The 13,757-nt window shown below is 40.2% G+C and overlaps 1 protein-coding gene across 1 annotated transcript in view; it reads right to left on the bottom strand.

Annotated features, from left to right (window-relative positions):
- Positions 1–940: 940 nt before the first annotated feature.
- cdc73 (cell division cycle 73, Paf1/RNA polymerase II complex component, homolog (S. cerevisiae)) overlaps positions 941–13,757 on the bottom strand; it is a 48,232-nt gene continuing 35,415 nt past the window's right edge. Inside the window, exons 13-17 of the mRNA XM_067454115.1 lie at positions 13,651–13,738; positions 8,686–8,847; positions 5,873–5,973; positions 2,655–2,796; positions 941–1,857 (exon numbers count right to left, since the gene is read on the bottom strand). Of these exons, the coding sequence (XP_067310216.1) occupies positions 1,821–1,857; positions 2,655–2,796; positions 5,873–5,973; positions 8,686–8,847; positions 13,651–13,738 (530 nt within the window). The 3' untranslated portion in view covers positions 941–1,820. The remainder of the gene's footprint in view (positions 1,858–2,654; positions 2,797–5,872; positions 5,974–8,685; positions 8,848–13,650; positions 13,739–13,757) is intronic.

The raw sequence follows: 13,757 nt of genomic DNA, 5'->3' as shown, positions 1-13,757 counted from the left end.
CAGTAGTTTTCAGTCATACATGATCCTATTGTAGGCAATAGCTACTTTTACCACACTATCTTCTAGATCGTCAACTTGCTCACTATTCTGGAATGATGGTCAACTAGATGCGATTTTCGATGTGTTTAAAATATACAATATGCTTCAAATGATTATTAATTTATGTAAATATGCACTACTATAATGACAAGACAATGAAATTGTTGTGAAAAAAAAAAAAAAAAAAACTTGCCACAGCCATTTTTAACGGTTATGCCACGCCCATCTCGGGAATCAGTATTATTTCCGAACTTCCCAGTGGTAAACACCACATCAGAGGGCGTTCATGTGCAATTTTACCTCAAAAACGTATTTTTACGTATTTATGATAATTCTGATAGCACATGAAGGCAGCATTATTCCACCATGTTTCACATTGCAGTTTCTCAAATTCATAAGTAACGCAAGTAAAGCATTTTGTGTATACGCAATCTTTAATTTTAAATCTGCAAATTGTAAATGGGTCTCAGATTGAGAATATAAACAACCTTTTGTCCTCTAAAACAGTAAACCTGCAATCGAAATGTGCCTAGTAACAACTATTGTTTCCTTTTAGTCCTACACTACGAGTTTCGTCAATTACTGACCGAATGAATGAAACCCCTATTCCGTCAGTAACTGACGTAACATCGTACCCTTCAGTCAGGGAACGAGGGTTGCATACGCAACTCCTCACCTTCACCGGGCATGACCGTTGTAGCGCTTGAGTTCCAGAGTTCCAAATCCATTTTTACTGTTGTCAGAAATGGTTGAAGCGACATCCAGCTCTACACTGGATACCTTGCATTTTACAAACTTATCACAGGAAAGACATGCATCACCATTTGTTTATAATTTTTAATATTATTTTTTTAACAATAATCCACATTCAACAGAAATGTTTAAAAACAAACATTACTTTCAAATGCATTTATACAAAAACCAACCAACCATCAAAAAAAAAAAAGGTAAAAAAAAAAAAGTGTACCCTTGCAGATAACTGACTTCGCCGTATGGAAGCAACTGCATTTTCCATTTCAAAAATAGCAATTAGATGCAAGCAGTACTTGAGATTCTGGGTAAACCTTGAACAAATTTTCCAATATTCTGCAGATTTACAGAGCATAATGACCATGAACAACCTGAAGTACAGATTTGATATAACCTTAGCATTCTGGACATGTATGCCTGCGGTCTTGTTGGTTTTAAACAAGGGCGTCTCGCCCTAAACCACAAGGCCCTTATCTAGTCTGACTAATATTTACCGTTTGCATTTGTGCAGTGAACGTCAATGCACTACTCTACGCTTCATAGAACAGAAGGCAGAAAAAAGAAAGGAACAAAGTGAATCGATTATTACAAAGAGCTTTAGCAGTCATTTTATTCACATCAGCGAGTCACCATTTTTAATGGTTCTTCATTATCCAGCTCATGTTTTTACAAAAAATATTAAGAGGAGAAAAAACAAGCAAAAAAAAAAGAAAAAAAAACATCTCTTTGTTGAATCTGCCTTGATTACCAACTGCTTTACAATTGAAAAATACAAATCTACTGAGAAAACATGACAAGGACCAACCCAAACATCCACATTTCCTCTCGCCCACCCTGACCTGTTCATCTACGGGTGGAGGGAGAGACATCAAATCATACTGGTGTCAGCAGAAAGTGAAGCAGATTGAAATCCAAAATGCTTTCAGGAGGGCAGAGGAGAACGGGAGTCTAGTAGTCCATCTTGACAGGTCTCTGGAGGGAGGGAAGATCTCAACGGCCTCGATAAGCTGGCAGGGGAATGGCCAGCGGTCTCAAAACCTCAGATGGGACTTGTGTTTGACCATGTATCTGTGGGGAAGATATAGGGATAAGCTTTATAATTCTATTGTATTATTGAAGTTTCATTTCTCAAGTATTTAATTAGCCAGATAATCTAAAAATAGATTAATGATAAAACTGTTGAACTGAAATCAAATGAGAAAGGTTTTCACCACAATACACTTCAAAAGACACTAAGCAACAATAAAAGATGGCCAGCATATGGTAAATGGACTGCATTTATATAGCGCCTTTATCCAAAGCGCTTTACATTTTTGCCTCACATTCACCCATTCATACACCGACGGCGATGTCAGCCATGCAAGGCGCCATCCAGCTCATCGGGAGCATGCTGGGGTTAGGTGTCTTGCTCATGGACACTTCGACACTTGGTCAGGTGGAACCGGGGATCGAACCACCAACCTTTCGGTTTGTAGACAATCTACATGAACCACTGAGCCACTGCCGCCCCAAGTAATAATTGCGCCCCATATAATTTGATGTGGACATTTTTCAGGGGTTATGAATTGAGAAATCAAATCCTTGTTCTTTTGACATAAAAGGTCATTGTCCTATAAATACATCAGAACTCAAATTACGCTTTAGTCCAAGCTAAGATCTGTCACAATGGCATAATAGTGAGACGAAAACTAGGCGTTGTTTTTTTTTTGCCAAGGAGTTTATGTAGCAAAAATATGAATACATGTTGGTAGTGCATGTATGAACACAGTGAGCACTCAGAGCAGAAGCCATTCCTGTCCAGTGTGTGCAATGCTAAACATAGGTGAAAGGGTGACATAGATTTTTCACATAGGTGAAATCCTTACCTGTCCAGTGTTTCCCAGAAGCGGAGGAAGACGGGCCGGTCCAAGTGTCGTTTGTGGTGGCTCAGCTCGAGCACAGTAACGTCCCACTTCTGTACGTTCGGGTCCATTCGTGCCTCATCGTACTTCAGGTGAAAGGCTCGGACTAAAACAAAAGCATGACGTAAAACACTCTTTCTACATAACCAATGGGGTGTATTGTATAGGGTTCACTCTTTCATGAACGCCATTTTCAAGGACTTTCTGAAGTACCTTTTATTTCATATCAAGCACAATAAAGATAATAAAAGGGGGATTTGCTAGGGTCAATCATGACTGTAGTAATGTTAAGGCATACACTAAATACTAAAATTACATTTAAGGGCAATATAGAATTTGAATAAGAGATGCAGTTTGGAGTGCTCTTATTCCTGCTTTTAAACACATTTCACACTGGTTTTAGTTTTCCTTTTTTATGATTCATAATTTGATTTAAAAAAAAAGTATATACAAACATTTAAAATATTTATTAAATCACCAGTACATGGCCACTGCAGGGTTTTAAAATATCAAATTAAGACTGGCACAAATCAAATGAATACCATATTGGAGGAAGTTTAGTGTTTATGGTAAAATCATACAATTTCAAATAAAACTATGATTTATAAAAACCTCACATTTCAGTCTTTAACCAACTTAAGAAAAGATAACATGATAACATGACACAGAACAACGTTACTTTTATGGTATCGAACAAAAACTCTGATATTGTGAGTATCGCAAAAATTATCTTTAGGTGCCACATTTCAGTTTTAAAAGCCAAACGGCTGTGTCTCTGTGAGCCTGTAACCTACTTGCATGTAAGCACAGGTGATTGGCTGTCCACCACCATGTGACGGGGAGGTTTTCTGAAGATACTCGCAGTCACACAATACGAGTGTAGTTGTTTTTTCTCATGTGTTCTACCGCGTCGTTTTAAAATGCCAAAGAGGTCTAAAGTGTGGCTACAATTTAGAAAAGTGGATGCCGTGTCAGCAAAGTGCAACATATGCTATAAGAGTATTGCAACCAAAGGCGGCAGTGTACTCACACTACAGGCGCTCTGAACTGTGCCCGAGCTTGTTTGAGTCTCAAATCATGGTTCGTTTGACAAGTGTGTGCGCTCCGTTCCGTGCCCTGACGCGGATCGTTTGGCCGGCCCTGGCCCGCTTGGAAGAGGTGAGCCAGAGCGAGGTTTGAATGCAGTGTGAGCGCTAACCGCACAAAAGCACGGAACTGTGCGCTAATGTCATTAAGACTCATTACGATAGCAAACACCAAATTACTACTACTTGGATAACCTTTGCGATTAAATCAAGTATATGTTTAGGTTTATAACGGTCTTGGTTATCACCTTATGGATGAACATGAATTGTAGTCTGCGAGTGAAGCTGTAAATTCCTCCATCAAAGTCAGCTGCCTCCGTAATAATCGTCTGATACGTGCAGTGCAGTCAAGTGAAAATCGCTGCGCTGAATGAATTATAAATCTATTAGGCAGTCTCTTAGTGAAAGCGCTTTTCTTCTGTTCTTCTTCTAAACAAAAAGTTGCATCGTGAATGACGCAAGCGTGCGGCAAGTGCGAGTGCAGGCCAGCGAGTGAGAAGAGCGATAAGGGCAATTTCACTACTTAAAACGAAGGCATCCCCATAACGTTGACTACCACGTTATGCATGTTAGCTTGTGCTGCTAGTTGGTTGCATTTGGTATCGAAAAAAGTATAGTTAGGAACCGGTATCAAAACTGGCACCAAAGATTCTTAACAATACCCAGCCCCTTATGCCTATATTAATTTTAATATGATTGGATATAATTATATAGACGCCTTATTATTCTAAATTTTTTAAAAGCACTGCATGCAAGCTGTCTAAAAATATAGATCAACTGTTGAATTGGTCTGAACAAAACCAGCAGGTGCCCAGAATGAAAATGCAAATTCAATCTCTGGCAGTAGATCAACCTCAAGCTCTTGAGACTTTTAAAAAAGGACTAAAAACATTTCTTTTTAGGAGAACTTAAGACTTTGAATGATTAAATCTATCAGTATTTAATCTTTTTTTTTATGATCTTAACTGTAGCACTTTGAGATTTGTTCCAAATGTAAAGTGCAATACAAATAAAATGTATTATTATTATTATTATTATTAGTAGTAGTAGTAGATGGAGCTTAAGGAACAGCAGAAATATATTGCAGGGCTCCCACACCTTGGTTAACATTAAATTCAAGGACATTTCATGTCCATTACCCTCAAATTCAAGGAATTAAAGAGGGAACATTTCAAGCAAGTTTACATCGAGTAACCTGGTAATATAGATTGTTAGTTTTCATGTGTTAAACAAAACTATGCAAAAAAGGTTTTTTTTAGCATTTATTTGTGGCCATATGACAGAGATCTGGTGTTCTATTTGGTGTAGTTCTGCTTTGGCGTAAGCACATAAAACTTTCAGCTTTCATCGCAGTAGTTTGGAGCGTGTGAGAACGGCATGGCAACATAAAACACAAAGTACCTTGCGAGCAAAACACTTAAAGTAAATCAAGCAAGCTAGTATGCACAGGCCACGAAGTGCTGGTGAAATAACACATTAGCGGACCGGAGAGAATATGGAATTTTTTTCTTGCACAAAATAAATTAAAACATGTATCTATGTATGTGTATTTTCAAAAATTTTCCAGGACTTTAATTTTTTTAATTACTCATAATGGTTTCCCCAGTGACCTCTATAAACAACGCTTTAAAGGTTACAAAAACTACAGTTACCATGGTAAATACACAATACTAAAATGAACTTTTCCCGTACACTAGGGCTGAACGATATATATTGAAATTATCGAAATATTGCAGCTGTACATATCGGCATATACTACGTATATAGACCATTGCATATAGCAGATTCACTGGACGCGACGCAACTATTATGCATGACTTGCCTTGATGTTAAAAATAAAACTGCGTAAAAACAAATCATTCCAGTAAACTCGCTGTCAGACACATCCAAAGCTGCACTTACACACTACTTTTTGCATACTTTGATGAACAACTTTTTATGTAGCTCAATAATGAGCATCCTTGACACACGACGACCTGTGTTTGTTTTCATACTCTTTACGGTCATTGAGTCCATATGTGTGACGTCAAGTACTTTCAATAAGTGTGGAAACCCTGATTGTAAATAATGTGTTGCATTTTCTCAGACCAAACCCACTTTTGGCAAATATATCAACAGGAGATCCATCAGGCAGCAGCCATGGCCACCCCTTAAACTGCCAGGCAGGTCCCTGGACGAAGACGGCCACTACACGGTCCCTGTGAACAAACAACAACAGTCTCGAATCAACAATTGATGCATGAACAAATCTTATAAACTATATAAGTTTATATAGTCTATAACTATAGACGTCTATACAAACTAATGTGTAGCCTCCCATCCACTAAATGGCAATAAGCTTTATATTTTGTTACGTTTGATATGAATAGGAATTTTGATATTAAATAATTTTGTCTCTCAATCTCCCAACTAGTGTCTCAACCGTGAAATATGTCAATACAACAGCTTGTAAACAGTGTCATGTGATAAATTAAACTCTTGAGAGAGATCAATTCAACTATGATAGCTATTCAAACAAATTAAAGGAAGTGTATAGCCGCGTTTCCACCACAGGAACTTTACCCAGGAACCAGGAACTTTGGGTGGTACTTCGTGTGTTTAGACCGCAGGAACCAGGGTCTAAATGAAGTTCCGGGTAAATATTTCCCTCTCCAAACGGCCCTGCTCGCAAGGTAGTACTTTTTCAAAGTTCAGGAACTTTCGAGGGCGGGACTTGGGCGCTGAACATGCCGATTGGTTGAGCTGACGCAGCATTTTATTTCAACTCGGCATTTTTAAAAGTCTTTTGCGAGGATCGGTCTACGTTCAGTAATAATCAGTCTTACACGCCGCGCTCATGTTGACAAGAAAGGAAAGTTAATTTTTCTGAGGGGTTAACTTTTTATTTCGTAAGTTATGAAGATAATGTTGGAGTAATGACACAGCGTATATTGCCCCAGGCAGTTTTTACTTTAACTGCGCCTGACAGAAGATTTTTTTTTTCTCAGATGATTATTTAAACAAATAAATAGCTTATAATATAATACTGTATTAGTCCTGGTGGCCGCTAAGAGTTGCTAAGGCTTCAGTTAACACATTCCAGCTGCTGGAGAAAACAGCATTGACATTTTTGATGTGGCAGACAAACTGCTTATGTGACAAAATGATTGCGATTGAAAGTCATTACATGTAAACACCAGATCGGTTTAGATAACGTCTCATGTAAACAGTTCACTAAATATTTCAATCGGTACACACAAAAATGATTACTGTCCGGCCTGTCATTTTTGAAAAAACATCTAATTCGAACGGAATTAAAATATCAAGCAATGCATTCGAATATATTCAATTATCTACAACGCCGTCATCTCCAGCGCCTGGAATGTGTTTACGGATGCCATAGCAACTCTCAACGGCCACCAGGACTTTACGGTTTTATAAAAGCTATTCATTTGTTGTAAAGTGTAATAATCATCTCAGAAAAAATAAATTCTGATGTCAGGCGCAGTTGAAGTAGTTAATGATTGTTTGCTTACATAGGCGTAGGGACAGTGTCATTATGCCAACATTATCTTCATAACGTCTTATGAAATAAAAAGTTTGTCCCTCAGAAAAATGTATTTTCCTCTCTTGTCATGCTTGGTGCATGAGCGCGACGTGTGCTCTTCAGTGGTGAAGGCGCGCGCTGTGTAACATCACATAAGGACGCACACTCAAAAGTAATCCGGTCAGGTCGTTTACATGGTGAAATGTTTCGTTTGATCGATTCATGAAAAGGTTTATCCACCCATCTCAAAACGATTACAATTTCATTCAGTTTGGGCATTTTTATTACGATTGATCAGGTGTTTATATGGAGCATTTTCTTTCAGATTGGACTTTTAAACTGATTACAGTGCTCCATGTAAACGCACCGACAGTAAAAAAAAAAATTGCGCTACATGGCACTTTAAAAACCGGATAGTTTATTTATAGTTCGATTACGGATATTTCACGTCATCTTCGAATGCATATCGAAAAGTGACAGCCCTTGTCCGTCACTGCGGCTTGGAGGAGCAGTCGCGTGCAGTCCTACATCACCGGACTAATTTGCCTAATCTTCTCGGAACTTTATCGCGGTCGAAACGCAGACAGATGCAGGTCTGGGGGGGAGAAAAGTTCCTGTAAAAAAGTTCCTGGTACAAATTGTTCCGGGTAATTTTGGTGGAAACGGGGCTTATGTAAGATTGTGGCCAAAACTGGTACTGCAGGTGCATCCCCATCTCCCTCTCCCCCCTGACACGAGGGTTGCCAGATAGGCCGCAGGATCAGCAGGAACGTTTGTAGCTGCAGCTGTGAAACTAGAGCAGATCTGGGAACCCAGATGCAGAAACACAACTGACTTTGTGATTGGTTGATAGGTGGAGGGTGGAGCTTCAAGCCAAAACACAACATGTCAAAATCAACATCAGTTGAGGACTGCAACAACAACTTTTAAATGACGGACTACTGCTGTGAGTGATACAATTATTCGAAATTAACATGATTTCTTAGTGTCTAGTAACATATCAGGGCCATTTTATGATTAATTGAAATACATTTCTAACATACAGTTCCTTTAAACACCACAGTTCACATTTTCAGATTTAAATAATGAATTAAAGTAGAAACTGCCTTTTTGCCTTGAAATGTTTGCGTTTATATTGTAGTGTATAATTAGTGCATTTGCTTAAACAATTATTAAATGTAATTTTTTCAACAACAAAAAAAATTATTCAGCAAAATAAATAAATAAATACAACAATTTAAGTGCATCAAGCAGGCTATCATGTTTAAAAACAGATCTATTGTCAACAATGTCCAAAAATGAACCCAGGTAAATCCCACTGGTGTAGCACACAGAGATCTTAAAACTATAAGCACTGCTTCTATATTGTGAGAGACAGGCTCACCAGTCCTGTGGGGCCAGTTTGAGGGGCTGGTCGATGACTCTGTAGGGTACCGTGACACTGAGTGTGGCACCTCCTGGCTGAACCTGATCTTTACGTCTCTGCAGAAGAACCTCGTTGTCCCTCTGGATGCCCTGCTTCTTCTTATCCTCTGATGTGACAAATCTGGCAAGTAAAACAATTCCAACAGTGATATAAAATACATTTTAACTATCTACATTTGCAACCGGAGTTCTGAAGTAATGTCAATTTAATGCAAATGTTTGGTTACCCACATTCCTCAAAATATAAACTCAGCAAAAAAAGAAACGTCCCTTTTTCAGGACTGTGTATTTCATCAACAATGTTGTAAAAAATCCAAATAACTTTACAGATCTTCATTGTAAAGGGTTTAAACAATGTTTTCCATGCATGTTCAATTAACCATAATCTATTAAAGGGGGGGTGAAATGCTGTTTCATGCATACTGATCTTTTTACACTGTTAAAGGCTTGGAATCCCATACTAAACATAGACAAAGTTTCAAAAGTTAAGGTGGACGTTTGATGGGAGTATTTCTTTGTCAAAAATACTACGTCCGGTTAGTCATAAGTTTCGGCAAGTTTTTTGAGATAATGCGTCCCCATTGACGTTAGTGGGGGCGGAATTTCCTTGTATGGGCCTTACGGACAATTCTACCGGAAGCACGTGAGAGAGAGAGGGAGAGAGAGAGCGAAAGCAACAGGCTACGCCCATCAAAGCGCTGGCTTGTAGGATGCTAAACAGGTGATATAACCAGTAGCTACTGACTTACCCACTGATAGGCCGGCGGTCGATCTGTATTAGCACTTTCCTCACGCGACGGGCGAATCACTTTCCTCACTGAGCGACTCACTTTCCTCACGCGGCAGGCGAATCACTTTCCTCACAGAGCGACTCACTTTCCTCACTGAGCGAATCACTTTCCTCACTGAGCGAATCACTTTCCTCACTGAGCGAATCACTTTCCTCACGCGGCGGGCGAATCACTTTCCTCACTGAGCGAATCACTTTCCTCACAGAGCGAATCACTTTCCTCACAGAGCGAATCACTTTCCTCACAGAGCGAATCACTTTCCTCACAGAGCGAATCACTTTCCTCACAGAGCGAATCACTTTCCTCACGCGGCGGGCGAATCACTTTCCTCACTGAGCGAATCACTTTCCTCACAGAGCGAATCACTTTCCTCACGCGGCGGGCGAATCACTTTCCTCACAGAGCGAATCACTTTCCTCACAGAGCGAATCACTTTCCTCACACGGCGGGCGAATCACTTTCCTCACACGGCGGGCGAATCACTTTCCTCACTGAGCGAATCACTTTCCTCACTGAGCGAATCACTTTCCTCACAGAGCGAATCACTTTCCTCACAGAGCGAATCACTTTCCTCACAGAGCGAATCACTTTCCTCACAGAGCGAATCACTTTCCTCACTGCAGCGCGCTGCTGCACACGTCATTATTTAGCTCCGCTCACATGACACGCCCCCACCCGCTCGGCTTTTTTCGGAAAGACTCGGAACAGCGCATCTTTCTTATATAATTATAAAAAAAATAAAGACTTTTCGGAGATATGCAGGATGCAATGCTACTCTATAGGTACTCAAGATTGACATGACACTGACTGAAACTGAGTGTTTCACCCCCCCTTTAATGAACATGCACCTGTGGAATGGTCGTGAAGACCTTAACAGCTTACAGAGAGCAGGCATTTAAGGTCACAGTTCTAGACACTTAAGAGACTTGTCTACCGACTGTGAAAAACACCCAAAGAAAGATGCCCAGGGTCCCTGCTCATCTGCGTGAACGTGCATTAGGCATGCTGCAGGGAGGCATGAGGACTGCTGATGTGGCTAGGGCAATAAACTGCCATGTCCGCACTGTGAGACGCCTAAGACAGCGCTACAGGGAGACAGGAAGGACAGCTGATCATCGAAGTTTATCATCGAAGGAATGAGCGTTACACCGAAGCCTGTACCCAGAGCGGGATCGATTCGGAGGTGGGGGGTCCGTCATGGTCTGGGGTGGTATATCACATCACCATCGGACTGAGATTGTTGTCTTTGCAGGCAATCTCAATGCCTTGCGGTACAGGGATGACATCCCATCCTTTCCCTCATGTGGTACCCTTTTTGCACGCTCATCCGGACATGATCCTCCAGCAGGGCAAGGCCACCACCAGGCCAGCCATACTGCTCGTTCTGTGCGTGAGTTTCTGCATGACAGCAATGTCAGTGTTCTGCCATGGCCAGCGAAGAGCCCGGATCTCAATCCCATGGAGCACGTCTGGGACCTGTTGGATCGCAAGGGTGAGGGCTAGGGCCATTCCCCCCAGAAATGTCCAGGAGCTTGCAAGTGCCTTGGTGGAAGAGTGGGGTAACATCTCACAGCAAGAATTGACAAATCTGGTCCAGTCCATGAGGAGGAGATGCACTGCAGTACTTCAAGCAGCTGGTGGCCACACCAGATACTGACTGGTACTTTTGATTTTGAGCCTCCCTTCATTATTCTATTTCTGTTAGTCACATGTCTGTGAAACATTTTTAGTTTATGTTTTATGGTGTTGACTCTTTTAGTGCTCATAATATTTACATGGATTAAGGTTACTGGAAGTAAAAACAGTTGAAAGTCAGAGGACGTTTCTTTTTTTACTGAGTATATATTGTGTTCAGAACAAGACAGACAGGTTTGGAACAACATTAGAGCATTCATGACAAGCGGCAGCATGTTTAGTGTCACTTTAAAACCTACACCCATCTAATACAGACATGCACACCATTTTCTCTTAAATTAAATTAAGTTTACTTTTACTATAGACATAACCAATTGTGTTTGGGTAAACGTTGTGTGTATTTGACAGCATTAGCGCATTATTAACCACTGTTTGACAGGCTTTTATTGACCGAGCGCTTCAGGTGTATGCACTCAAATTCATCAACATAATGGAACGTTAAACCAGCAAGGCTTTGCAGCACATGCAAATATAATAATACATAAAAACAGAACATGCTTTACATTTACAAGCGCTTCAAACAAAAACATCAGCGTTTGCCATGTCTTACTTTGACAGATAAGCGCATGTGCTGTGTAATGACTTTAACCTTGTAAGTTATGTACCTAGGAAAACCAGTACAGTTATAGTCTGATCTATAAAAGTCCCACAAGTATTTAAATTAGGCATATTCTGACAAGTGTCTTGTTTAAGTGCATCTGTGGGTGCACGCACATCAAACAGATGGCGCGCAGTAGAATACGAGAGCAATAATTCTGGCAAAAATACACATAGCGTAGCCTAGAAATCTAGACGCACCCTAGCGGCAGCAAATTTAATCTGCCCACAAGTGTCGTCTAGCAATACCCTTCTGAGCTGTATTCCTCACAATCTGGACGGGCCAATCACATCATGTATAGAGTCGGCGGGCGGGGCCATAATGACGACGGCCGAGTTGCGTTTGCGTGCTTCTAGTAAACACAGAAACTGGAAAACGGCGGCGGTCTTTCGAATCAGCTTTGACTGCTATTCTGGAAGACTTGGAGTTAAGCTTTTCTCTGAGAAAAGAACGGCACTGAAGTCATTCTTAAAAAGGGAAGATGTGTTCAGAGTTTAGCCGACCGGATACGGCAAATGTTTAATCTGTCAGCGAGCTCTGCTTCACCTTCGTAGCTCTTATATGACAACAAACTGCCAAAACGGGGGAGTAACACAGAAGAACATTTAAAAGGTCTAAGGATATTTTCAATACATTTAAGAACGCTACGGTCTCTGAAAAAAATGACACGGTTTAACACAGAAAAAATAAAGCAGTTACTTTTTTGCCCAATATTCTTTGAACTGTCAGTCTATTTATTAACTTACGTCATTGTATTTTGTGTAGCAGAATAATCTATGGTGTCATCGCTGTCATGATCAGATGTACGGTTGTGTCCTTTGCATACATTTCTTTTAAAGAAGACGTGATGAAATGCGTGCCCATACACGCTACTAGTTCATGTTTAGAGCCCTAGAGTATAAGAACTGGGTCCATAAAAATACGCATTCATTCCACTCTGAATTTGATCTATACAATACATGTGGTTGGAGCAGTCTTAATCTCACAGCGGCTCTCCACACAGAAACCGCTCTGAAGTTTGAATTATCACCTGTAATCAAGGGCTGAATCCGAAATCGCCCGTATAACCATTATTTGAGAGGACAGCCATTTGTAGTGGTGTCCGAAACAATGGTGGATGTTATTGAGTGCACTCATTCAATCTCACATTGCACAGCAATAAAGTGTACAGCCAATGTTTTCATTCACACAGTCAAGTGAACAATATAAGTGAATAACACAGGGAATAGTGAATAATGCTAACAAACGATAACAAATTATCTGTGCAATACTATCACATATAAATAAATAAAAACTTGTCTTGTCTAAGACAAGTCTAACGGAACATAACTTAGCACGCACACAGACTGGAGAATACTTTATTTTGTGTTGGTTAATTGTACGACTAGAACATGTATGGGCCAGAGCTCGCAAACCCCAATGTCCCGGGGCTACGTGTTTTCCAGACAGACTACCAAAATGGAAGCCCGTCGGCAGGCCAGTGAATCTTAAATCGTAAAGTAACATTCCTTTCCGTTACCTTCCAAGTCTTCAGTGCGGAACGGCCATAAAAACGGAACGTTCCGCGAGAGAGGCTCAAAACCAGTGTAGAAAATAGCCTATTACTTATTCATTATGATGTTTTAGAATCTAAAAACCACACAAACGTCATAAGTAGACCTAGGACAATAGTGTAAAAAGCCAGTTCTTGATGACCCCTTTAAAACATTTGTAATACACCAAAAAGAAAGAGGATTGTTTGATGTTTAATAAAATTGGTCTTAATTGACCTGGCTACATTTAGCTTTTTAATGTAGAATAACTGAACTTTCCTAAAAATCAAGCATCTAATCACACTTACTTGAGGTCCTGTAAGAGATCCTTGGCGTTGAGCATTGTGATTAAAGATGTTGTAGCAGCAGGAATGATGATAATTGGAGTTCTAGAACCTGGAAAAAACAAATCCAC

The sequence above is a fragment of the Pseudorasbora parva genome, chromosome 9, assembly GCF_024679245.1.
Source record: "Pseudorasbora parva isolate DD20220531a chromosome 9, ASM2467924v1, whole genome shotgun sequence".
NCBI classification, from domain to species: Eukaryota; Metazoa; Chordata; class Actinopteri; order Cypriniformes; family Gobionidae; genus Pseudorasbora; species Pseudorasbora parva.
This window is presented reverse-complemented; position numbering and strand designations above follow the sequence as displayed.